Below are 23981 nucleotides of genomic sequence, written 5' to 3' on the forward strand. Positions count from 1 at the left end.
AGCACGTCCAGGTTGGTGAGTGAGCACATCCTGGTGAGTGAGCACGTCCAGGTTGGTGAGTGAGCACGTCCAGGTTGGTGAGCACGTCCAGGTTGGTGAGCACGTCCAGGTTGGTGAGCACGTCCAGGTTGGTGAGCACGTCCTGGTTGGTGAGCACGTCCAGGTTGGTGAGTGAGCATGTCCAGGTTGGTGAGTGAGCATGTCCAGGTTGGTGAGCACGTCCAGGTTGGTGAGCACGTCCAGGTTGGTGATCACGCTCAGGTTGGTGAGTGAGCACGTCCAGGTTGGTGAGCACGTCCAGGTTGGTGAGCACGTCCAGGTTGGTGAGCACGTCCAGGTTGGTGAGTGAGCACGCCCAGGTTGGTGGTGAGCACGTCCAGGTTGGTGAGCACGTCCAGGTTGGTGAGCACGTCCAGGTTAGTGAGTGAGCACGTCCAGGTTGGTGAGCACGTCCAGGTTGGTGAGCACGTCCAGGTTGGTGAGCACGTCCAGGTTGGTGAGCACGTCCAGGTTGGTGAGCACATCCAGGTTGGTGAGCACGTCCAGGTGGTTGGTGAGCACGTCCAGGTTGGTGGTGAGCACGCCCAGGTTTGGTGAGCACGTCCAGGTTGGTGAGTGAGCACATCCAGGTTGGTGAGCACGTCCAGGTTGGTGAGTGATCACGCCCAGGTTGGTGAGTGAGCACATCCAGGTTGGTGAGTGATCACGCCCAGGTTGGTGAGTGAGCACGCCCAGGTTGGTGAGTGAGCACGCCCAGGTTGGTGAGTGAGCACGTCCAGGTTGGTGAGTGAGCACGTCCAGGTTGGTGAGTGAGCACGCCCAGGTTGGTGAGTGAGCACGCCCAGGTTGGTGAGTGAGCACGTCCAGGTTGGTGAGTGAGCACGTCCAGGTTGAGTGAGCACGTCCAGGTTAGTGAGTGAGCACATCCAGGTTGGTGAGTCACGCCCAGGTTGGTGGTGATCACGTCCAGGTTGGTGAGTGAGCACGCCCAGGTTGGTGAGTGAGCACGTCCAGGTTGGTGAGCACGTCCAGGTTGGTGGTGAGCACGTCCAGGTTGGTGGTGAGCACGTCCAGGTTGGTGAGCACGCCCAGGTTGGTGAGCACGCCCAGGTTGGTGATCACGTCCAGGTTGTGAGTGAGCACGTCCAGGTTGGTGAGTGAGCACGTCCAGGTTGGTGAGTGAGCACGTCCAGGTTGGTGAGCACGCCCAGGTTGGTGAGCACGTCCAGGTTGGTGAGCACGCCCAGGTTGGTGAGAGCACGTCCAGGTGGTGGTGAGCACGTCCAGGTTGGTGATCACGCCCAGGTTGGTGATCACGCCCAGGTTGGTGAGTGAGCACGTCCAGGTTGGTGATCACGCCCAGGTTGGTAGTGATCACGCCCAGGTTGGTGAGTGAGCACGTCCAGGTTGGTGAGTGATCACGCCCAGGTTGGTGAGCACGCCCAGGTTAGTGAGCACGTCCAGGTTGGTGAGATCACGCCCAGGTTGGTGATCACGCCCAGGTGGTAGTGAGCATGTCCAGGTTGGTGAGCACGCCCAGGTTGGTGAGTGAGCACGTCCAGGTTGGTGAGTGAGCATGTCCAGGTTAGTGAGTGAGCATGTCCAGGTTGTGAGTGAGCACGCCCAGGTTAGTGAGTGAGCACGTCCAGGTTAGTGAGCACGTCCAGGTTAGTGAGTGAGCATGTCCAGGTTAGTGAGTGAGCACGTCCAGGTGGTGAGTGAGCACGTCCAGGTTGGTGAGTGAGCACGTCCAGGTTGGTGAGCACGTCCAGGTTGGTGAGCACGTCCAGGTTGGTGAGCACGTCCAGGTTGGTGAGTGAGCACGTCCAGGTTGGTGAGCACGTCCAGGTTGGTGAGCACGTCCAGGTTGGTGAGCACGTCCAGGTTGGTGAGTGAGCACGTCCAGGTTGGTGAGTGAGCACGTCCAGGTTGGTGAGTGAGCACGTCCAGGTTGGTGAGCACGTCCAGGTTGGTGAGCACGTCCAGGTTGGTGAGCACGTCCAGGTTGGTGAGTGAGCACGTCCAGGTTGGTGAGCACGTCCAGGTTGGTGAGTGAGCACGTCCAGGTTGGTGAGCACGTCCAGGTTGGTGAGCACGTCCAGGTTGGTGAGCACGTCCAGGTTGGTGAGCACGTCCAGGTTGGTGAGTGAGCACGTCCAGGTTGGTGAGCACGTCCAGGTTGGTGAGCACGTCCAGGTTGGTGAGTGAGCACGTCCAGGTTGGTGAGCACGTCCAGGTTGGTGAGCACGTCCAGGTTGGTGAGCACGTCCAGGTTGGTGAGCACGTCCAGGTTGGTGAGCACGTCCAGGTTGGTGAGCACGTCCAGGTTGGTGAGCACGTCCAGGTTGGTGAGCACGTCCAGGTTGGTGAGCACGTCCAGGTTGGTGAGCACGTCCAGGTTGGTGAGCACGTCCAGGTTGGTGAGCACGTCCAGGTTGGTGAGTGAGCACGTCCAGGTTGGTGAGTGAGCACGTCCAGGTTGGTGGTGAGCACGTCCAGGTTTGAGTGAGCACGTCCAGGTTGGTGAGTTCCAGGTTGGTGAGTGAGCACGTCCAGGTTGGTGAGTGAGCACGTCCAGGTTGGTGGTGAGCACGTCCAGGTTGGTGAGCACGTCCAGGTTGGTGAGCACGTCCAGGTTGTGAGTGAGCACGTCCAGGTTGGTGAGTGAGCACGTCCAGGTTGGTGAGCACGTCCAGGTTGGTGAGCATGTCCAGGTTGGTGAGTGAGCACGTCCAGGTTGGTGAGTGAGCACGTCCAGGTTGGTGAGCACGTCCAGGTTGGTGAGCACGTCCAGGTGGTGGTGAGCACGTCCAGGTTGGGTGAGCACGTCCAGGTTGGTGAGTGAGCACGTCCAGGTTGGTGAGCACGTCCAGGTTGGTGAGCACGTCCAGGTTGGTGAGTGAGCATGTCCAGGTTGGTGAGTGAGCATGTCCAGGTTAGTGAGCACGTCCAGGTTGGTGAGCACGTCCAGGTTGGTGAGCACGCTCAGGTTGGTGAGTGAGCACATCCAGGTTGGTGAGTGAGCACGTCCAGGTTGGTGAGCACGTCCAGGTTGGTTGGTGAGCACATCCAGGTTGGTGAGTGAGCACGTCCAGGTTGGTGAACACGTCCAGGTTGGTGAGTGAGCACGTCCAGGTTGGTGAGCACGTCCAGGTTGGTGAGTGAGCACGTCCAGGTTGGTGAGTGAGCACATCCAGGTTGGTGAGTGAGACACGTCCAGGTTGGTGAGTGAGCACGTCCAGGTTGGTGAGTGAGCACGTCCAGGTTGGTGAGTGAGCACGTCCAGGTTGGTGAGTGAGCACGCCCAGGTTGGTGAGTGATCACGTCCAGGTGGTGAGTGAGCACGTCCAGGGGTGAGTGAGCACGTCCAGGTTAGTGAGCACATCCAGGTTGGTGAGTGAGCACGTCCAGGTTAGTGAGTGAGCACGTCCAGGTTGGTGAGTGAGCACGTCCAGGTAGTAGTGAGCACGTCCAGGTTAGTGAGCACGTCCAGGTTGGTGAGCACGTCCAGGTTGGTGAGCACGTCCAGGTTGGTGAGCACGTCCAGGTTGGTGAGCACGTCCAGGTTGGTGAGCACGTCCAGGTTGGTGATCACGTCCAGGTTGGTGAGTGAGCACGTCCAGGTTGGTGAGCACGTCCAGGTTGGTGAGCACGTCCAGGTTGGTGAGCACGTCCAGGTTGGTGAGCACGTCCAGGTTGGTGAGCACGTCCAGGTTGGTGAGTGAGTACGCCCAGGTTGGTGAGCACGTCCAGGTTGGTGAGCACGTCCAGGTTAGTGAGCACGTCCAGGTTGGTGAGTGAGCATGTCCAGGTTGGTGAGTGAGCATGTCCAGGTTAGTGAGCACGTCCAGGTTAGTGAGCACGTCCAGGTTGGTGAGCACGCTCAGGTTGGTGAGTGAGCACGTCCAGGTTGGTGAGCACGTCCAGGTTGGTTGGTGAGCACATCCAGGTTGGTGAGTGAGCACGTCCAGGTTGGTGAGTGAGCACGTCCAGGTTGGTGAGTGAGCACGTCCAGGTTGGTGAGTGAGCACGTCCAGGTTGGTGAGTGAGCACGTCCAGGTTGGTGAGTGAGCACATCCAGGTTGGTGAGTGAGCACGTCCAGGTTGGTGAGTGAGCACGTCCAGGTTGGTGAGCACGTCCAGGTTGGTGAGTGAGCACGTCCAGGTTGGTGAGTGAGCACGTCCAGGTTGGTGAGCACGTCCAGGTTGGTGAGTACGCCCAGGTTGGTGAGTACATCCAGGTTAGTGAGCACGTCCAGGTTGGTGAGTGAGCACGTCCAGGTTGGTGAGTACATCCAGGTTAGTGAGCACGTCCAGGTTAGTGAGTGAGCACGTCCAGGTTAGTGAGCACGTCCAGGTTGGTGAGTGAGCACGTCCAGGTTAGTGAGTGAGCACGTCCAGGTTAGTGAGCACGTCCAGGTTGGTGAGTGAGCACGTCCAGGTTAGTGAGTGAGCACGTCCAGGTTAGTGAGCACGTCCAGGTTAGTGAGCACGTCCAGGTTGGTGAGTGAGCACGTCCAGGTTGGTGAGTGAGCACGTCCAGGTTAGTGAGTGAGCACGTCCAGGTTAGTGAGTGAGCACGTCCAGGTTGGTGAGTGAGCACGTCCAGGTTGGTGAGTGAGCACGTCCAGGTTAGTGAGTGAGCACGTCCAGGTTGGTGAGTGAGCACGTCCAGGTTGGTGAGTGAGCACGTCCAGGTTGGTGAGTGAGCACGTCCAGGTTGGTGAGTGAGCACGTCCAGGTTGGTGAGTGAGCACGTCCAGGTTGGTGAGTGAGCACGTCCAGGTTGGTGAGCACGTCCAGGTTGGTGAGTGAGCACATCCAGGTTAGTGAGCACGTCCAGGTTGGTGAGTGAGCACGTCCAGGTTGGTGAGTGAGCACGTCCAGGTTAGTGAGTGAGCACGTCCAGGTTGGTGAGCACGTCCAGGTTGGTGAGTGAGCACGTCCAGGTTGGTGAGTGAGCACGTCCAGGTTGGTGAGTGAGTACGTCCAGGTTAGTGAGCACGTCCAGGTTGGTGAGTGAGCACGTCCAGGTTAGTGAGTGAGCACGTCCAGGTTAGTGAGCACGTCCAGGTTAGTGAGCACGTCCAGGTTGGTGAGTGAGCACGTCCAGGTTAGTGAGCACGTCCAGGTTGGTGAGCACGTCCAGGTTGGTGAGTGAGCACGTCCAGGTTAGTGAGCACGTCCAGGTTAGTGAGCACGTCCAGGTTGGTGAGCACGTCCAGGTTGGTGAGTGAGCACGTCCAGGTTAGTGAGCACGTCCAGGTTAGTGAGCACGTCCAGGTTGGTGAGTGAGCATGTCCAGGTTGGTGAGTGAGCACGTCCAGGTTGGTGAGTGAGCACGTCCAGGTTAGTGAGTGAGCACGTCCAGGTTGGTGAGTGAGCACGTCCAGGTTAGTGAGTGAGCACGTCCAGGTTGGTGAGCACGTCCAGGTTGGTGAGTGAGCACGTCCAGGTTGGTGAGCACGTCCAGGTTGGTGAGTGAGCACGTCCAGGTTAGTGAGTGAGCACGTCCAGGTTGGTGAGTGAGCACGTCCAGGTTGGTGAGCACGTCCAGGTTAGTGAGCACATCCAGGTTGGTGAGTGAGCACGTCCAGGTTAGTGAGCGAGCACGTCCAGGTTGGTGAGTGAGCACGTCCAGGTTAGTGAGCACGTCCAGGTTAGTGAGCACGTCCAGGTTGGTGAGTGAGCACGTCCAGGTTAGTGAGCACGTCCAGGTTGGTGAGCACGTCCAGGTTGGTGAGTGAGCACGTCCAGGTTGGTGAGTGAGCACGTCCAGGTTAGTGAGCACGTCCAGGTTGGTGAGTGAGCACGTCCAGGTTAGTGAGCACGTCCAGGTTAGTGAGCACGTCCAGGTTGGTGAGTGAGCACGTCCAGGTTGGTGAGCACGTCCAGGTTAGTGAGCACGTCCAGGTTAGTGAGCACGTCCAGGTGAGTGAGCACGTCCAGGTTAGTGAGCACGTCCAGGTTGGTGAGTGAGCACGTCCAGGTTGGTGAGTGAGCATGTCCAGGTTGGTTGGTGAGCACGTCCAGGTTGGTGAGTGAGCACGTCCAGGTTGGTGAGTGAGCACGTCCAGGTTGGTTGGTGAGCACGTCCAGGTTGGTTAGTGAGCATGTCCAGGTTAGTGAGTGAGCACGTCCAGGTTGGTTGGTGAGCACGTCCAGGTTGGTGAGTGAGCACGTCCAGGTTGGTGAGTGAGCACGTCCAGGTTGGTTGGTGAGCACGTCCAGGTTAGTGAGTGAGCACGTCCAGGTTGGTGAGTGAGCACGTCCAGGTTAGTGAGTGAGCACGTCCAGGTTAGTGAGCACGTCCAGGTTGGTGAGTGAGCACGTCCAGGTTAGTGAGTGAGCACGTCCAGGTTGGTGAGTGAGCACGTCCAGGTTAGTGAGTGAGCACGTCCAGGTTAGTGAGTGAGCACGTCCAGGTTAGTGAGTGAGCACGTCCAGGTTAGTGAGTGAGCACGTCCAGGTTAGTGAGTGAGCACGTCCAGGTTGGTGAGTGAGCACGTCCAGGTTGGTGAGTGAGCACGTCCAGGTTAGTGAGTGAGCACGTCCAGGTTAGTGAGTGAGCACGTCCAGGTTAGTGAGTGAGCACGTCCAGGTTAGTGAGTGAGCACGTCCAGGTTAGTGAGTGAGCACGTCCAGGTTGGTGAGTGAGCACGTCCAGGTTGGTTGGTGAGCACATCCAGGTTGGTGATCACGTCCAGGTTAGTGAGCACGTCCAGGTTGGTTGGTGAGCACATCCAGGTTGGTGAGTGAGCACGTCCAGGTTGGTGAGTGAACACGTCCAGGTTGGTGAGTGAGCACGTCCAGGTTAGTGAGCACGTCCAGGTTGGTGAGTGAACACGTCCAGGTTAGTGAGCACGTCCAGGTTGGTGAGTGAACACGTCCAGGTTAGTGAGCACGTCCAGGTTGGTGAGTGAGCACGTCCAGGTGAGTGAACACGTCCAGGTTGGTGAGCACGTCCAGGTTGGTGAGTGAGCACGTCCAGGTTGGTGAGTGAGCACATCCAGGTTGGTGATCACGCTCTACCACTATGGGACAGTTTAGTTTGAGTTTTTACCCATCTACCAATAGGTGCCCTTCTTATACAAACTATTGGAAAACCTCCCTGGTCTTTGTGATAGAATCTGTGTTTGAAATTCACTGCTGCACCTGACAGATAATCATGTGTGTGGCGTAGAGAGTCATTAAGAAAATCACGTTAAACACTATTATTGCACACATGATTATTACGTGACTTGTTAAGCTACTTTTTGATGAGCAAATAATTAATTTGAAAAAATAAATAAATATGAAAAACCTAAATTCTACTTTGACATTGTGGGGGGTATTGTGTGTGTAAGCCAGTGACAAAAAAAAAACCCAGACAATATTTAATTAATTTTAAATTCAGGCTGTAACAACAACAAAATGTGGGGAAAAGTCAAGGGGTGTGAATACTTCCTGAAGGCCCTGTGTATAATGTAGCAGAAGGCAGGCTAGACGAGGCAATATACAGGTAGCAGAGACACATACAAACGGAGACCCACATTATCGACACCCTTCATAAAGATAACAAACTGTAATAAAATAAATCATTCAGCTATATTGTATGCAAAAAACAAAAAAGGAATTAAAATGATTTGACACTATTATAATTGCTCAGATAAAGAGTTTGTTTAAGGCCAAGCACCACGCCCCTCATAGGGTCACGCAGATAAACATCTTGATTCTATGTTTAGCGGAGAACTTGTGTGTATAAAGTGACGCTGGAGGGCAATAAAAGCATCTTACGACGCTCTCCGTTGTTCTAGAGTGGTCTGAGGAAGAGGTTGGATTTACGAGTGTTTTCAAGAGCAACTTTAGTAACGATGGTTTTGGGAAACAGCTCGTAGACTTAACGATGTTCTAGCAATCAACTTATTCTTATCGGCTGGTTTTGGGAAACCGGGCCTTGACGGTAAACCCTGAGTACCTGTGTCCTCATCTCAGAATGATCATCTTCCGGCTCCGACTGACAGCGCAGAGAAAGAAGGAGAAAAAAGGAGGAAGAGAGATGGAGGGAGGGAGGTGAGGGATGAGGGAGGGAGGTGAGGGATGGAGGGAGGTGAGGGATGAGGGAGGGAGGTGAGGGATGAGGGAGGGAGGTGAGGGATGAGGGAGGGAGGTGAGGGATGGAGGGAGGTGAGGATGAGGGAGGGAGGTGAGGGATGGAGGGAGGTGAGGGATGAGGGAGGGAGGTGATGGGATGAGGGAGGGAGGTGAGGGATGGAGGGATGGAGGTGAGGGATGGAGGGAGGATGGATGGATGGAGGGAGGTGAGGGATGAGGGAGGGAGGTGAGGGATGGAGGGAGGTGAGGGATGAGGGAGGGAGGTGAGGGATGGAGGGAGAGGATGGAGGAGGTGAGGATGAGGAGGGAGGTGAGGGATGAGGAGGGATGGAGGGAGGGAGGTGAGGGATGAGGGAGGGAGGTGAGGGATGAGGGAGGGAGGTGAGGGATGGAGGGAGGTGAGGGATGGAGGGAGGTGAGGGATGAGGAGGGAGGTGAGGGATGGAGGGGTGTACAGGATGAGGGAGGGACCTGAGAGATGGAGGAGGTGAGGGATGAGGAGGGAAATGAGGGATGGAGGGAGGGATGAGGGATGGAGGGAGGTGAGGGATGGAGGATTTGATGAGGGAGGGAGGTGAGGGATGGAGGGAGGGAGGTGAGGGATGGAGGGAATGAGGGATGAGGGAGTGTGGTGAGGGATGGAGGGAGGGAGGTGAGGGATGGAGGGAGGTGAGGGATGGAGGGAGGATCTATGAGGGATGGAGGAGGGAGGTGAGGGATGGAGGAGGAGGTGAGGGATGGAGGATGGATACTGAGGGATAAACAGGATCTATTGAGGGATGAGGGAGGGAGGTGAGGGATGAGGAGGGATGATGGATGAGGGAGGGAGTCTTCCATGCTTGAGGGATGGAGGGAGGTGAGGGATGGAGGGAGAGGAGGAGGTGAGGATGGAGGTGAGGGATGAGGGAGGAAGTGAGGATGGAGGTGAGGGATGAGGGAAAAGGGAGGTGAGGGATGAGGGAGGGAGGTGAGGGAGGGAGGGAGGTGAGGGATGGAGGTGAGGATGGAGGGAGGGAGGTTGAGGGATGGATGGAGGGTGAGGGATGGAATTGAGGGAGGGAGGTGAGGCCCCAACAGAGGGAGGGAGGTGAGGCCCCAACAGAGGGAGGGAGGTGAGGCCCCAACAGAGGGAGGGAGGTGAGGGATGGAGGGAGGTGAGGGCACAGTGGAGGGAGAGAGAGAGATAACAAAGTAGAGGGATGGAGAGAGACAGGTACAGTACAGAATCAGGAAACCTGAGATTAAGTCCTGAGTGAAAGTCCTTCACATAAATATACTAATAACATGCACACATAAAACCCCACAATATATTTGCTACATAGCAGAACTTTTGCTTCAGAAAAATTCACTATTCGGGGAAATAATCAGGAATCCCCCAATAACTCAACCATGGTTAAATACTGAAAAATAATCAGAATCTATTAAGAATTAAACCATGGTTAAATACTGAAAAATAATCAGAATCTATTAAGAATTAAACCATGGTTAAATACTGAAAAATAATCAGAATCTATTAAGAATTAAACCATGGTTAAATACTGAAAAATAATCAGAATCTATTAAGAAATTAAACCATGGTTAAATACTGAAAAACAATCAGAATCTATTAAGAAATTAAACCATGGTGAAATTCTCTCCCTCAATGATGGATACACTTGGGAGTCTTCCATGCTTCCAGAATCCCGAGAGAGCTGTGCTCCTGGATGCATCTACCAACCTCAGTGGCCGTAGTTTCCCCGTCAAAGGCAAAGTCAGTTTGCTCGCTGTCCGTCTGGTATGTAGGAAAAAAAAAAACGGAACCGTTTCCGATCAGAAAGCAGGGAACGAGAGAAGAGAGTTCAAATGTTCAACACAAACGTTGTTAATATATAATATAATTGAATAACAGGTAACGATCACAAAGAGAGAGGATGGAGCAGCCTTGGGGGAAATGAGGTTGTTTTAAAAAAGCAAAAACATCACAGTTGCTAAAAGATAAAACAACGACGAGGCAGAGAAGAGAAAAGCAACAGAAGAAAACAGAGTTAACAAACAGACTCCGAGGAAATGTTAAACCTTACGGTTTAAGGCCACTTCGTTCAAATCCAATAATTATGTTTTGTAATAAAATGTTTTTTTTTTGTTGTTGCTTGATTTGATTTGGAAAGCAATACTTTGTTTCAGTTGGATTTATTTAGCCCATAAGTTTATAATTTATAAAACAAAACTATTCCTTTTTTCTCCTTCAAAAGCCTTCAATTGACCTGGTGTTAAAAAGTGGTCAGACTTTCAGGCCTCCTCTTAGCATCCATGTGCAAGATGATTCTATAGGGATGTAATGGGTATGGAGGGGACTCATCAGTCTCTCTGCATTAGTGGAACTAGATCTATACCGGACTCCATTCTGTATGAACTAGATCTATACTGGACTCCATTCTGTATGAACTAGATCTATACTGGACTCCATTCTGTATAAACTAGATCTATACGGGACTCCAGTAAACTAGATCTATACTGGACTCCATTCTGTATGAACTAGATCTATACTGGACTCCATTCTGTATAAACTAGATCTATACGGGACTCCATTCTGTATAAACTAGATCTATACGGGACTCCAGTCCATTCTGTATAAACTAGATCTATACGGGACTCCATTCCATTCTGTATAAACTAGATCTATACGGGACTCCAGTCCATTCTGTATAAACTAGATCTATACGGGACTCCATTCTGTATAAACTAGATCTATACGGGACTCCAGTCCATTCTGTATAAACTAGATCTATACGGGACTCCATTCTGTATAAACTAGATCTATACGGGACTCCATTCTGTATGAACTAGATCTATACTGGACTCCATTCTGTATAAACTAGATCTATACTGGACTCCATTCTGTATGAACTAGATCTATACTGGACTCCAGTAAACTAGATCTATACTGGACTCCATTCTGTATGAACTAGATCTATACTGGACTCCATTCTGTATGAACTAGATCTATACTGGACTCCAGTAAACTAGATCTATACTGGACTCCATTCTGTATGAACTAGATCTATACTGGACTCCATTCTGTATGAACTAGATCTATACTGGACTCCAGTATGAACTAGATCTATACTGGACTCCATTCTGTATGAACTAGATCTATACTGGACTCCAGTAAACTAGATCTATACTGGACTCCATTCTGTATAAACTAGATCTATACGGGACTCCACTATACGGGACTCCATTCTGTATAAACTAGATCTATACGGGACATTCCATTCTGTATAAACTAGATCTATACTGGACTCCATTCTGTATGAACTAGATCTATACTGGACTCCAGTCCATTCTGTATGAACTAGATCTATACTGGACTCCAGTAAACTAGATCTATACTGGACTCCATTCTGTATGAACTAGATCTATACTGGACTCCAGTCCATTCTGTATGAACTAGATCTATACGGGACTCCAGTAAACTAGATCTATACTGGACTGCATTCTGTATGAACTAGATCTATACTGGACTCCATTCTGTATGAACTAGATCTATACTGGACTCCAGTAAACTAGATCTATACTGGACTCCATTCTGTATAAACTAGATCTATACGGGACTCCATTCTGTATGAACTAGATCTATATGGGACTCCAGTAAACTAGATCTATACTGGACTCCATTCTGTATAAACTAGATCTATACGGGACTCCATTCTGTATAAACTAGATCTATACGGGACTCCAGTCCATTCTGTATGAACTAGATCTATACGGGACTCCAGTCCATTCTGTATAAACTAGATCTATACGGGACTCCATTCTGTATAAACTAGATCTATACGGGACTCCAGTCCATTCTGTATAAACTAGATCTATACGGGACTCCATTCTGTATAAACTAGATCTATACGGGACTCCAGTCCATTCTGTATAAACTAGATCTGTACGGGACTCCATTCTGTATTAACTAGATCTATACGGGACTCTAGTCCATTCTGTATAAACTAGATCTATACGGGACTCCAGTCCATTCTGTATAAACTAGATCTATATGGGACTCCATTCTGTATGAACTAGATCTATATGGGACTCCAGTCCATTCTGTATAAACTAGATCTATACGGGACTCCATTCTGTAAACTAGATCTATACGGGACTCCATTCTGTATAAACTAGATCTATACAGGACTCCAGTGACTCCAGTCCATTCTGTATAAACTAGATCTATACTAGGGACTCCAGTCCATTCTGTATAAACTAGATCTATACGGGACTCCATTCTGTATAAACTAGATCTATACGGGACTCCATTCTGTATAAACTAGATCTATACGGGACTCCATTCTGTATAAACTAGATCTATACGGGACTCCAGTCCATTCTGTATAAACTAGATCTATACGGGACTCCAGTCCATTCTGTATAAACTAGATCTATACGGGACTCCATTCTGTATAAACTAGATCTATACGGGACTCCAGTCCATTCTGTATAAACTAGATCTATACGGGACTCCATTCTGTATGAACTAGATCTATACGGGACTCCATTCTGTATAAACTAGATCTATACGGGACTCCATTCTGTATGAACTAGATCTATACGGGACTCCATTCTGTATAAACTAGATCTATACGGGACTCCAGTCCATTCTGTATAAACTAGATCTATACGGGACTCCATTCTGTATAAACTAGATCTATACGGGACTCCAGTCCATTCTGTATAAACTAGATCTATATGGGACTCCAGTCCATTCTGTATAAACTAGATCTATACGGGACTCCATTCTGTATAAACTAGATCTATACGGGACTCCAGTCCATTCTGTATAAACTAGATCTATATGGGACTCCAGTCCATTCTGTATAAACTAGATCTATACGGGACTCCAGTCCATTCTGTATAAACTAGATCTATACGGGACTCCAGTCCATTCTGTATAAACTAGATCTATACGGGACTCCAGTCCATTCTGTATAAACTAGATCTATACGGGACTCCATTCCATTCTGTATGAACTAGATCTATATGGGACTCCATTCCATTCTGTATGAACTAGATCTATACGGGACTCCAGTCCATTCTGTATAAACTAGATCTATACGGGACTCCATTCTGTATAAACTAGATCTATACGGGACTCCAGTCCATTCTGTATAAACTAGATCTATACGGGACTCCAGTCCATTCTGTATAAACTAGATCTATACGGGACTCCAGTCCATTCTGTATAAACTAGATCTATACGGGACTCCATTCTGTATAAACTAGATCTATATGGGACTCCAGTCCATTCTGTATAAACTAGATCTATACGGGACTCCATTCTGTATAAACTAGATCTATACGGGACTCCAGTCCATTCTGTATAAACTAGATCTATACGGGACTCCAGTCCATTCTGTATGAACTAGATCTATACGGGACTCCATTCCATTCTGTATAAACTAGATCTATACGGGACTCCAGTCCATTCTGTATAAACTAGATCTATACGGGACTCCAGTCCATTCTGTATAAACTAGATCTATATGGGACTCCAGTCCATTCTGTATGAACTAGATCTATACGGGACTCCATTCCATTCTGTATGAACTAGATCTATATGGGACTCCAGTCCATTCTGTATAAACTAGATCTATACGGGACTCCATTCTGTATAAACTAGATCTATACGGGACTCCATTCTGTATAAACTAGATCTATACGGGACTCCATTCTGTATAAACTAGATCTATACGGGACTCCATTCTGTATAAACTAGATCTATACGGGACTCCATTCTGTATAAACTAGATCTATACGGGACAGTCCATTCTGTATAAACTAGATCTATACGGGACTCCAGTCCATTCTGTATAAACTAGATCTATACGGGACTCCATTCCATTCTGTATAAACTACAGTGTTACGCATCATAGCAGCTCTGGTCTTGCTAAATGCTTCCTGTTTCACTGTGACGTGTGTGTGTGTGTGTGTGTCATCTAGCTAGAGGTAAATGCCGAGAGACTGACTGAGTGGAACAGTGTGTCTGTATGCATCTAGTGACTAGATGCCGTGAATGAAGATGACACGAGATGGGGGGGGATGAAGCATCATACCCTCTAAATCCACCCTCAAACTGACAAAAGGTCCCCGCTGTGGTAAATCAGCCATCACGCCAAACTACATCGGAGTTTACCTTCATATTAGAAGCTGACATTCTTTAAAAAGAAACGAAAAGAAAAGCCATCCAAACAGGAAATGGTGCAACTCGCAACGAACATCTGCGTATGCATTAAGATAATAACATGTGGATCATGTGATGGTGATGTCATGACGATGTCATCAAGAGACGAGGCTCTGAAAGTAGGAACACACTGACAGTCAAAGTCATTGAGGGTGCGTCTGAAAATGGCACCCTGTTCCCTATTTTTAAATGTATTTTATTTAACCTTTATTTAACTAGGCAAGTCAGTTAAGAACAAATTCTTATTTTCAATGACGGCCTGGGAACAGTGGGTTAACTGCCTTGTTCAGGGGCAGAACCTTCCGGTTACTAGTCCAACGCTCTAACCACTAGGCTACGCTGCCGCCCCTATACAGGGCACTACTTTTAACCAGAGGAATCGGGAATAGGGTGCCATTTTTGGATGTAGCCCAAGTCTAGACAGGACGCAATAAGACTATTCTGTGACCTATACTGGAATAGTATAGTTTAAGGCCTACTGTAAGTAGGACACACCTCTTCATCTTCCTCTTCCTCTTCCTCTGAACAACTGTCATGTTGATGCAGGCCCTGAGCGATGGATGCGGTGAGAGAAGCCGCCTTGGGCTCCAGGTAGCACAGACACAGCGCCAGCGGGAAGGACAGCGTGAGGGCGTAGGGCACCGAGAACGACGTGGACAAGAGGAAGAAGAAGATGAAGAGGAAGCAGGGGATGAGGGAGGGGGACCTGAACGGACGGAAGTGCTGCACGCTCTCAGGGAGGAAGGTGAGCTCCGTGATGTCGGGGAAGGTGAGGTAACCATCCTCGTCTAGGTAAGAGGAGAGGTCGGGGAGGTGCAGGGAGAAGGAGAACAGAGTGCCGCCCCGCCTCCCGTGGGCCTTCAGCTGTTCTAGACGCTGTTTCCGGGCCGACAGGAGTAACACCTGCTCCTCTAGGAGGGCGGCGGCGCGGTCCGCTTTGGCCTGGCGCCTACGGCACCCCTCAGAGGATTTAACCGGGCTGACGGACGCACAGCGTTTACGGGACGCGTTCTCCCTGCGCCGCCGACGGACCTTAGTGGAGGCCACGGGGGAGGAAGGGAGGGAGAGCTCCGAGCGGAGGGGGTCACGGGAGTACAGGCACGGGGAGCGCTGAGGGAGGGAGCAGGGACGGGAGATGGTATGGATGGCGAGTCAATACAGATGAGTAGAATGGACGGGAGATGGATGGTGAGTCAATACGTATGAGCAGAATGGACGGGAGATGGATGGTGAGTCAATACATGTGAGCAGAATGGACGGGAGATGGATGGTGAGTCAGAATGGACGGAAGATGGATGGTGAGTCAATATATATGAGCAGAATGGACGGGAGATGGATGGCGAGTCAATACAGATGAGCAGAATGGACGGGAGATGGATGGCGAGTCAATACATATGAGCAGAATGGACGGGAGATGGATGGCGAGTCAATACAGATGAGCAGAGTGGACGGGAGATGGATGGCGAGTCAATACAGATGAGCAGAATGGACGGGAGATGGATGGTGAGTCAATACAGATGAGCAGAATGGACGGGAGATGGATGGCGAGTCAATACAGATGAGCAGAATGGACGGGAGATGGATGGTGAGTCAATACAGATGAGCAGAATGGACGGGAGATGGATGGTGAGTCAATACAGATGAGCAGAATGGACGGGAGATGGATGGCGAGTCAATACAGATGAGCAGAATGGACGGGAGATGGATGGCGAGTCAATACGTATGAGCAGAATGGACGGGAGATGGATAGCGAGTCAATACAGATGAGCAGAATGGACGGGAGATGGATGGCGAGTCAATACAGATGAGCAGAATGGACGGGAGATGGATGGTGAGTCAATACAGATGAGCAGAATGGACGGGAGATGGATGGTGAGTCAATACGTATGAGCAGAATGGACGGGAGATGGATGGTGAGTCAATACGTATGAGTAGAATGGACGGGAGATGGATGGTGAGTCAATACGTATGAGCAGAATGGACGGGAGATGGATGGTGAGTCAATACATATGAGTAGAATGGACGGGAGATGGATGGTGAGTCAATACGTATGAGCAGAATGGACGGGAGATGGATGGTGAGTCAATACGTATGAGCAGAATGGACGGGAGATGGATGGTGAGTCAATACATATGAGCAGAATGGACGGGAGATGGATGGTGAGTGAGAATGGATGGGAGATGGATGGCGAGTCAATACATATGAGCAGAATGGACGGGAGATGGATGGTGAGTCGATACAGATGAGCAGAATGGATGGGAGATGGATGGTGAGTCAATACAGATGAGCAGAATGGACGGGAGATGGATGGTGAGTCAGAATGGATGGGAGATGGATGGCGAGTCAATACATATGAGCAGAATGGACGGAAGATGGATGGTGAGTCAATATATATGAGCAGAATGGACGGGAGATGGATGGCGAGTCAATACAGATGAGCAGAATGGACGGGAGATGGATGGCGAGTCAATACATATGAGCAGAATGGACGGGAGATGGATGGCGAGTCAATACAGATGAGCAGAGTGGACGGGAGATGGATGGCGAGTCAATACGGATGAGCAGAATGGACGGGAGATGGATGGTGAGTCAATACAGATGAGCAGAATGGACGGGAGATGGATGGCGAGTCAATACAGATGAGCAGAATGGACGGGAGATGGATGGTGAGTCAATACAGATGAGCAGAATGGACGGGAGATGGATGGTGAGTCAATACAGATGAGCAGAATGGATGGGAGATGGATGGCGAGTCAATACAGATGAGCAGAATGGACGGGAGATGGATGGTGAGTCAATACGTATGAGCAGAATGGACGGGAGATGGATGGCGAGTCAATACAGATGAGCAGAATGGACAGGAGATGGATGGTGAGTCAATACAGATGAGCAGAATGGACGGGAGATGGATGGTGAGTCAATACAGATGAGCAGAATGGATGGGAGATGGATGGCGAGTCAATACAGATGAGCAGAATGGACGGGAGATGGATGGTGAGTCAATACGTATGAGCAGAATGGACGGGAGATGGATGGCGAGTCAATACAGATGAGCAGAATGGACGGGAGATGGATGGCGAGTCAATACAGATGAGCAGAATGGACGGGAGATGGATGGCGAGTCAATACATGTGATCAGAATGGACGGGAGATGGATGGCGAGTCAATACAGATGAGCAGAATGGACGGGAGATGGATGGCGAGTCAATACAGACGAGCAGAATGGACGGGAGATGGATGGCGAGTCAATACAGATGAGCAGAATGGATGGGAGATGGATGGCAAGTCAATACATATGAGCAGAATGGACGGGAGATGGATGGCGAGTCAATACAGATGAGCAGAATGGACGGGAGGAGAAAAGAAAAGGCTAATTAGACAAGAAGCAGTCAGTTGTAGTCGAGCAGTGGGTCAATAAGCTGGAAGCATTGGGGGGAGATCCACAATAACGGCCAAGTCATTCGCTGTAGGGGAGTTCAGTCACTGCTGTACAATGTACAGAACAACTGGACAATTAAAGAGGGTGCTATGAAATGAATGTCAAAATGGTGTTTTCTTCGCCCTATGTCATCATCAATTACACAGAATGAATCATTAGATTGGTCTCTACAATATTACCACCTTAATAGACTTGACAGTGTAAATATTATTATTATTATTTTTTAAACAAAACCCTTTTTCTTCCCAATTTCGTTGTTCCAATTGGTAGTTACAGCCTTGTCTCATCGCTGCACCTCCCTGTACGGACTCGGGAGAGGCGAAGGTCGAGAGCCGTGCGCCCTTCGAAACAAGACCCTGCCAAGCTGCACTGTTGTGAGGTTTCCGCTGGAACCAAATCAAGATCAATTTGATCAACTTTGTCATGTTCACCTCCAGATCCTTGGCTTTCAATGCCTATACTGGCGATCAAACTACATTGAGAGGGGGTCGTTTCTATGGCGATTTAAAGGGAAAGACCCAGAAATACACAACGAAAACAGGAACAGACTGTCTCTCGCAGAGGGTGGATATTGAAATTTAGTCTGTTAGCTTTGTAAGTAGACCAGAGAGAGAGAGAGAACCAGCGAGAGAGAGAGAGAGAGAGAACCAGCGAGAGAGAGAGAACCAGAGAGAGAGAGAGAACCAGAGAGAGAGAGAGAACCAGAGAGAGAGAGAGAACCAGAGAGAGAGAGAACCAGAGAGAGAAAGAGAGAAACAGAGAGAACCAGAACCAGAGAGAGAGAGAGAGAGAGAGAGAGAGAGAGAGAAAGAGAGAGAGAGAGAGAACCAGAGAGAGAGAAAGAGAACCAGAGAGAGAAAGAGAACCAGATAGAGAGAGAACCAGAGAGAGAGAGAACCAGAGAGAACCAGAGAGAGAAAGAGAGAGAACCAGAGAGAGAGAGAGAGAGAAAGAGAGAGAGAGAGAGAGAAAGAGAACCAGAGAGAGAGAAAGAGAACCAGATAGAGAGAGAACCAGAGAGAGAGAGAGAGAACCAGAGAGAACCAGAGAGAACCAGAGAGAGAGAGAGAGAGAACCAGAGAGAACCAGAGAGAAAGAGAGAACCAGAGAGAGAGAGAACAGAACAAAATAAATGCAACAACTTCAATGATTTTACTGAGTTACAGTAGATAGAAAGAAATCAATTGAAATTGAATGAATTAGGCCCTAATCTATGGCTTTCACATGACTGGGCAGGGGCTCAGCCATAGGAGGGCATAGGCCCACCCACTTGGGAGCCAGGTCCAGCCAATCAGAATACGTTTGTTTGTTTGTTGTTTTTTTTTGTTTTTTTACCAGAAAAGGGATTTATTATATACAAAGATACTCCTCAGAGAAATAAGATTTTTGTGCGTATGGGACATTTCTGTGATCTTTTAATTTCAGCCCATGAAACATTGGGAGCAACACTCGACATGTTGCGTTTATATTTCTGTTCAGAATATATTTAAGTCCTCATTTAGTTTTGTATTCAGTGGATTTCATTTTGAAAAATCTTTTCACTGACAAACCTTAACACGCCGCTAGGAAATGAGCTTGTCAAGTTGACGTTGGAAGTTAGCCAGGTTGCGACCCCCACAGTTCTACTGAGGCAGTGACCAACTTTCTGATCATGCCTGTGATGACATTTCATATTCACTCTAAACATGCTACATTCTCGGAGCAAAAATCGGCTGCAACTTTTTTTTTTTTTTTTAGAGACATTGGGTTTGGACTATTGTTTTACGGACGGAAACATTCTATTCAATGGACATATTTTTATGAACCTTGAAATAATTAATAATTTTGAGGGGTGACACCACTATTCTCTAAAAAAGGAAATGACACTCCTTAACCGTAGAGGTTCATCTAAGCATGGGTTGTGAAGACTTATCGTACTTTCTACCGTTGTAACGTCCTTTGACAGTATTATAGATTTTGTAACGTCCTTTGACAGTAATATAGATGTTGTAACGTCCTTTGACAGTAATGTAGATGTTGTAACGTCCTTTGACAGTAATATAGATGTTGTAACGTCCTTTGACAGTAATATAGATGTTGTAACGTCCTTTGACAGTAATATAGATGTTGTAACGTCCTTTGACAGTAATATAGATGTTGTAACGTCCTTTGACAGTATTATAGACGTTGTAACGTCCTTTGACAGTAATATAGATGTTGTAACGTCCTTTGACAGTATTATAGACGTTGTAACGTCCTTTGACAGTAATGTAGATGTTGTAACGTCCTTTGACAGTAATATAGATGTTGTAACGTCCTTTGACAGTATTTTAGACGTTGTAACGTCCTTTGACAGTAATGTAGATGTTGTAACGTCCTTTGACAGTAATATAGCTGTTGTAACGTCCTTTGACAGTAATATAGATGTTGTAACGTCCTTTGACAGTATTATAGACGTTGTAACGTCCTTTGACAGTAATGTAGATGTTGTAACGTCCTTTGACAGTATTATAGATTTTGTAACGTCCTTTGACAGTAATATAGCTGTTGTAACGTCCTTTGACAGTATTATAGATGTTGTAACGTCCTTTGACAGTAATGTAGATGTTGTAACGTCCTTTGACAGTAATATAGATGTTGTAACGTCCTTTGACAGTAATATAGATGTTGTAACGTCCTTTGACAGTAATATAGCTGTTGTAACGTCCTTTGACAGTAATATAGATGTTGTAACGTCCTTTGACAGTAATGTAGATGTTGTAACGTCCTTTGACAGTAATGTAGATGTTGTAACGTCCTTTGACAGTATTATAGACGTTGTAACGTCCTTTGACAGTAATGTAGATGTTGTAACGTCCTTTGACAGTAATGTAGATGTTGTAACGTCCTTTGACAGTATTATAGACGTTGTAACGTCCTTTGACAGTAATGTAGATGTAACGTCCTTTGACAGTAATATAGCTGTTGTAACGTCCTTTGACAGTAATATAGATGTTGTAACGTCCTTTGACAGTAATATAGATGTTGTAACGTCCTTTGACAGTAATATAGATGTTGTAACGTCCTTTGACAGTATTATAGACGTTGTAACGTCCTTTGACAGTAATGTAGATGTTGTAACGTCCTTTGACAGTAATATAGATGTTGTAACGTCCTTGACAGTAATATAGCTGTTGTAACGTCCTTTGACAGTAATATAGATGTTGTAACGTCCTTGACAGTAATATAGCTGTTGTAACGTCCTTTGACAGTAATATAGATGTTGTAACGTCCTTTGACAGTATTATAGACGTTGTAACGTCCTTGACAGTAATGTAGATGTTGTAACGTCCTTTGACAGTATTATAGATTTTGTAACGTCCTTGACAGTAATGTAGATGTTGTAACGTCCTTTGACAGTAATGTAGATGTTGTAACGTCCTTGACAGTATTATAGAAGTTGTAACGTCCTTTGACAGTAATGTAGATGTAACGTCCTTTGACAGTAATATAGCTGTTGTAATGTCCTTTGACAGTAATATAGATGTTGTAAGGTCCTTTGACAGTAATATAGATGTTGTAACGTCCTTTGACAGTAATATAGATGTTGTAACGTCCTTTGACAGTATTATAGACGTTGTAACGTCCCTTGACAATATAGATGTTGTAACGTCCTTGACAGTATTATAGATGTTGTAACGTCCTTTGACAGTAATAGATGTTGTAACGTCCTTTGACAGTATTATAGACGTTGTAACGTCCTTTGACAGTAATGTAGATGTTGTAACGTCCTTTGACAGTATTATAGACGTTGTAACGTCCTTTGACAGTAATGTAGATGTTGTAACGTCCTTTGACAGTAATATAGCTGTTGTAACGTCCTTTGACAGTAATATAGATGTTGTAACGTCCTTTGACAGTATTATAGACGTTGTAACGTCCTTTGACAGTAATGTAGATGTTGTAACGTCCTTTGACAGTATTATAGATTTTGTAACGTCCTTTGACAGTAATATAGCTGTTGTAACGTCCTTTGACAGTATTATAGATGTTGTAACGTCCTTTGACAGTAATGTAGATGTTGTAACGTCCTTTGACAGTAATATAGATGTTGTAACGTCCTTTGACAGTAATATAGATGTTGTAACGTCCTTTGACAGTAATATAGCTGTTGTAACGTCCTTTGACAGTAATATAGATGTTGTAACGTCCTTTGACAGTAATGTAGATGTTGTAACGTCCTTTGACAGTAATGTAGATGTTGTAACGTCCTTTGACAGTATTATAGACGTTGTAACGTCCTTTGACAGTAATGTAGATGTTGTAACGTCCTTTGACAGTAATGTAGATGTTGTAACGTCCTTTGACAGTATTATAGACGTTGTAACGTCCTTTGACAGTAATGTAGATGTAACGTCCTTTGACAGTAATATAGCTGTTGTAACGTCCTTTGACAGTAATATAGATGTTGTAACGTCCTTTGACAGTAATATAGATGTTGTAACGTCCTTTGACAGTAATATAGATGTTGTAACGTCCTTTGACAGTATTATAGACGTTGTAACGTCCTTTGACAGTAATGTAGATGTTGTAACGTCCTTTGACAGTAATATAGATGTTGTAACGTCCTTTGACAGTAATATAGCTGTTGTAACGTCCTTTGACAGTAATATAGATGTTGTAACGTCCTTTGACAGTAATATAGCTGTTGTAACGTCCTTTGACAGTAATATAGATGTTGTAACGTCCTTTGACAGTATTATAGACGTTGTAACGTCCTTTGACAGTAATGTAGATGTTGTAACGTCCTTTGACAGTATTATAGATTTTGTAACGTCCTTTGACAGTAATGTAGATGTTGTAACGTCCTTTGACAGTAATGTAGATGTTGTAACGTCCTTTGACAGTATTATAGAAGTTGTAACGTCCTTTGACAGTAATGTAGATGTAACGTCCTTTGACAGTAATATAGCTGTTGTAATGTCCTTTGACAGTAATATAGATGTTGTAAGGTCCTTTGACAGTAATATAGATGTTGTAACGTCCTTTGACAGTAATATAGATGTTGTAACGTCCTTTGACAGTATTATAGACGTTGTAACGTCCTTTGACAGTAATGTAGATGTTGTAACGTCCTTTGACAGTATTATAGATGTTGTAACGTCCTTTGACAGTAATGTAGATGTTGTAACGTCCTTTGACAGTATTATAGACGTTGTAACGTCCTTTGACAGTAATGTAGATGTTGTAACGTCCTTTGACAGTAATATAGATGTTGTAACGTCCTTTGACAGTAATATAGCTGTTGTAACGTCCTTTGACAGTAATATAGATGTTGTAACGTCCTTTGACAGTAATATAGCTGTTGTAACGTCCTTTGACAGTAATATAGATGTTGTAACGTCCTTTGACAGTATTATAGACGTTGTAACGTCCTTTGACAGTAATGTAGATGTTGTAACATCCTTTGACAGTATTATAGATTTTGTAACGTCCTTTGACAGTAATGTAGATGTTGTAACGTCCTTTGACAGTAATGTAGATGTTGTAACGTCCTTTGACAGTATTATAGACGTTGTAACGTCCTTTGACAGTAATGTAGATGTAACGTCCTTTGACAGTAATATAGCTGTTGTAACGTCCTTTGACAGTAATATAGATGTTGTAACGTCCTTTGACAGTAATATAGATGTTGTAACGTCCTTTGACAGTAATATAGATGTTGTAACGTCCTTTGACAGTAATATAGATGTTGTAACGTCCTTTGACAGTAATATAGATGTTGTAACGTCCTTTGACAGTAATATAGATGTTGTAACGTCCTTTGACAGTATTATAGATGTTGTAACGTCCTTTGACAGTAATATAGATGTTGTAACGTCCTTTGACAGTAATATAGATGTTGTAACGTCCTTTTACAGTAATATAGATGTTGTAATGTCCTTTGACAGTAATATAGATGTTGTAACGTCCTTTGACAGTAATATAGATGTTGTAATATCCTTTGACAGTAATATAGCTGTTGTAACGTCCTTTGACAGTAATATAGATGTTGTAACGTCCTTTGACAGTAATACATCTGTTGTAACGTCCTTTGACAGTATTATAGATGTTATAACGTCCTTTGATAGTAATATAGATGTTGTAACGTCCTTTGACAGTAATATAGATGTTGTAACGTCCTTTGACAGTAATATAGCTGTTGTAACGTCCTTTGACAGTAATATAGATGTTGTAACGTCCTTTGACAGTAATATAGATGTTGTAACGTCCTTTGACAGT

At 47.0% G+C, this 23981-nt stretch overlaps 1 protein-coding gene and 1 long non-coding RNA gene across 2 annotated transcripts in view; one reads left to right on the forward strand and one right to left on the reverse strand.

Annotated features, from left to right (window-relative positions):
• LOC118376843 (band 4.1-like protein 3) overlaps positions 1 to 23981 on the reverse strand; it is a 135699-nt gene that overhangs the window by 31630 nt on the left and 80088 nt on the right. The window contains 3 exon segments of the mRNA XM_052464311.1: positions 7958 to 7996; positions 9812 to 9865; positions 14798 to 15412. Of these exon segments, the coding sequence (XP_052320271.1) occupies positions 7958 to 7996; positions 9812 to 9865; positions 14798 to 15412 (708 nt within the window).
• Positions 38 to 7790, forward strand: LOC127907531 (uncharacterized). The gene is made up of 3 exons (XR_008064752.1): positions 38 to 145; positions 3566 to 4143; positions 6770 to 7790. It is a non-coding gene; the product is annotated as an uncharacterized LOC127907531 (long non-coding RNA).

The sequence above is a fragment of the Oncorhynchus keta genome, chromosome 15 (genome assembly GCF_023373465.1).
Source record: "Oncorhynchus keta strain PuntledgeMale-10-30-2019 chromosome 15, Oket_V2, whole genome shotgun sequence".
Taxonomy (NCBI): domain Eukaryota; kingdom Metazoa; phylum Chordata; class Actinopteri; order Salmoniformes; family Salmonidae; genus Oncorhynchus; species Oncorhynchus keta.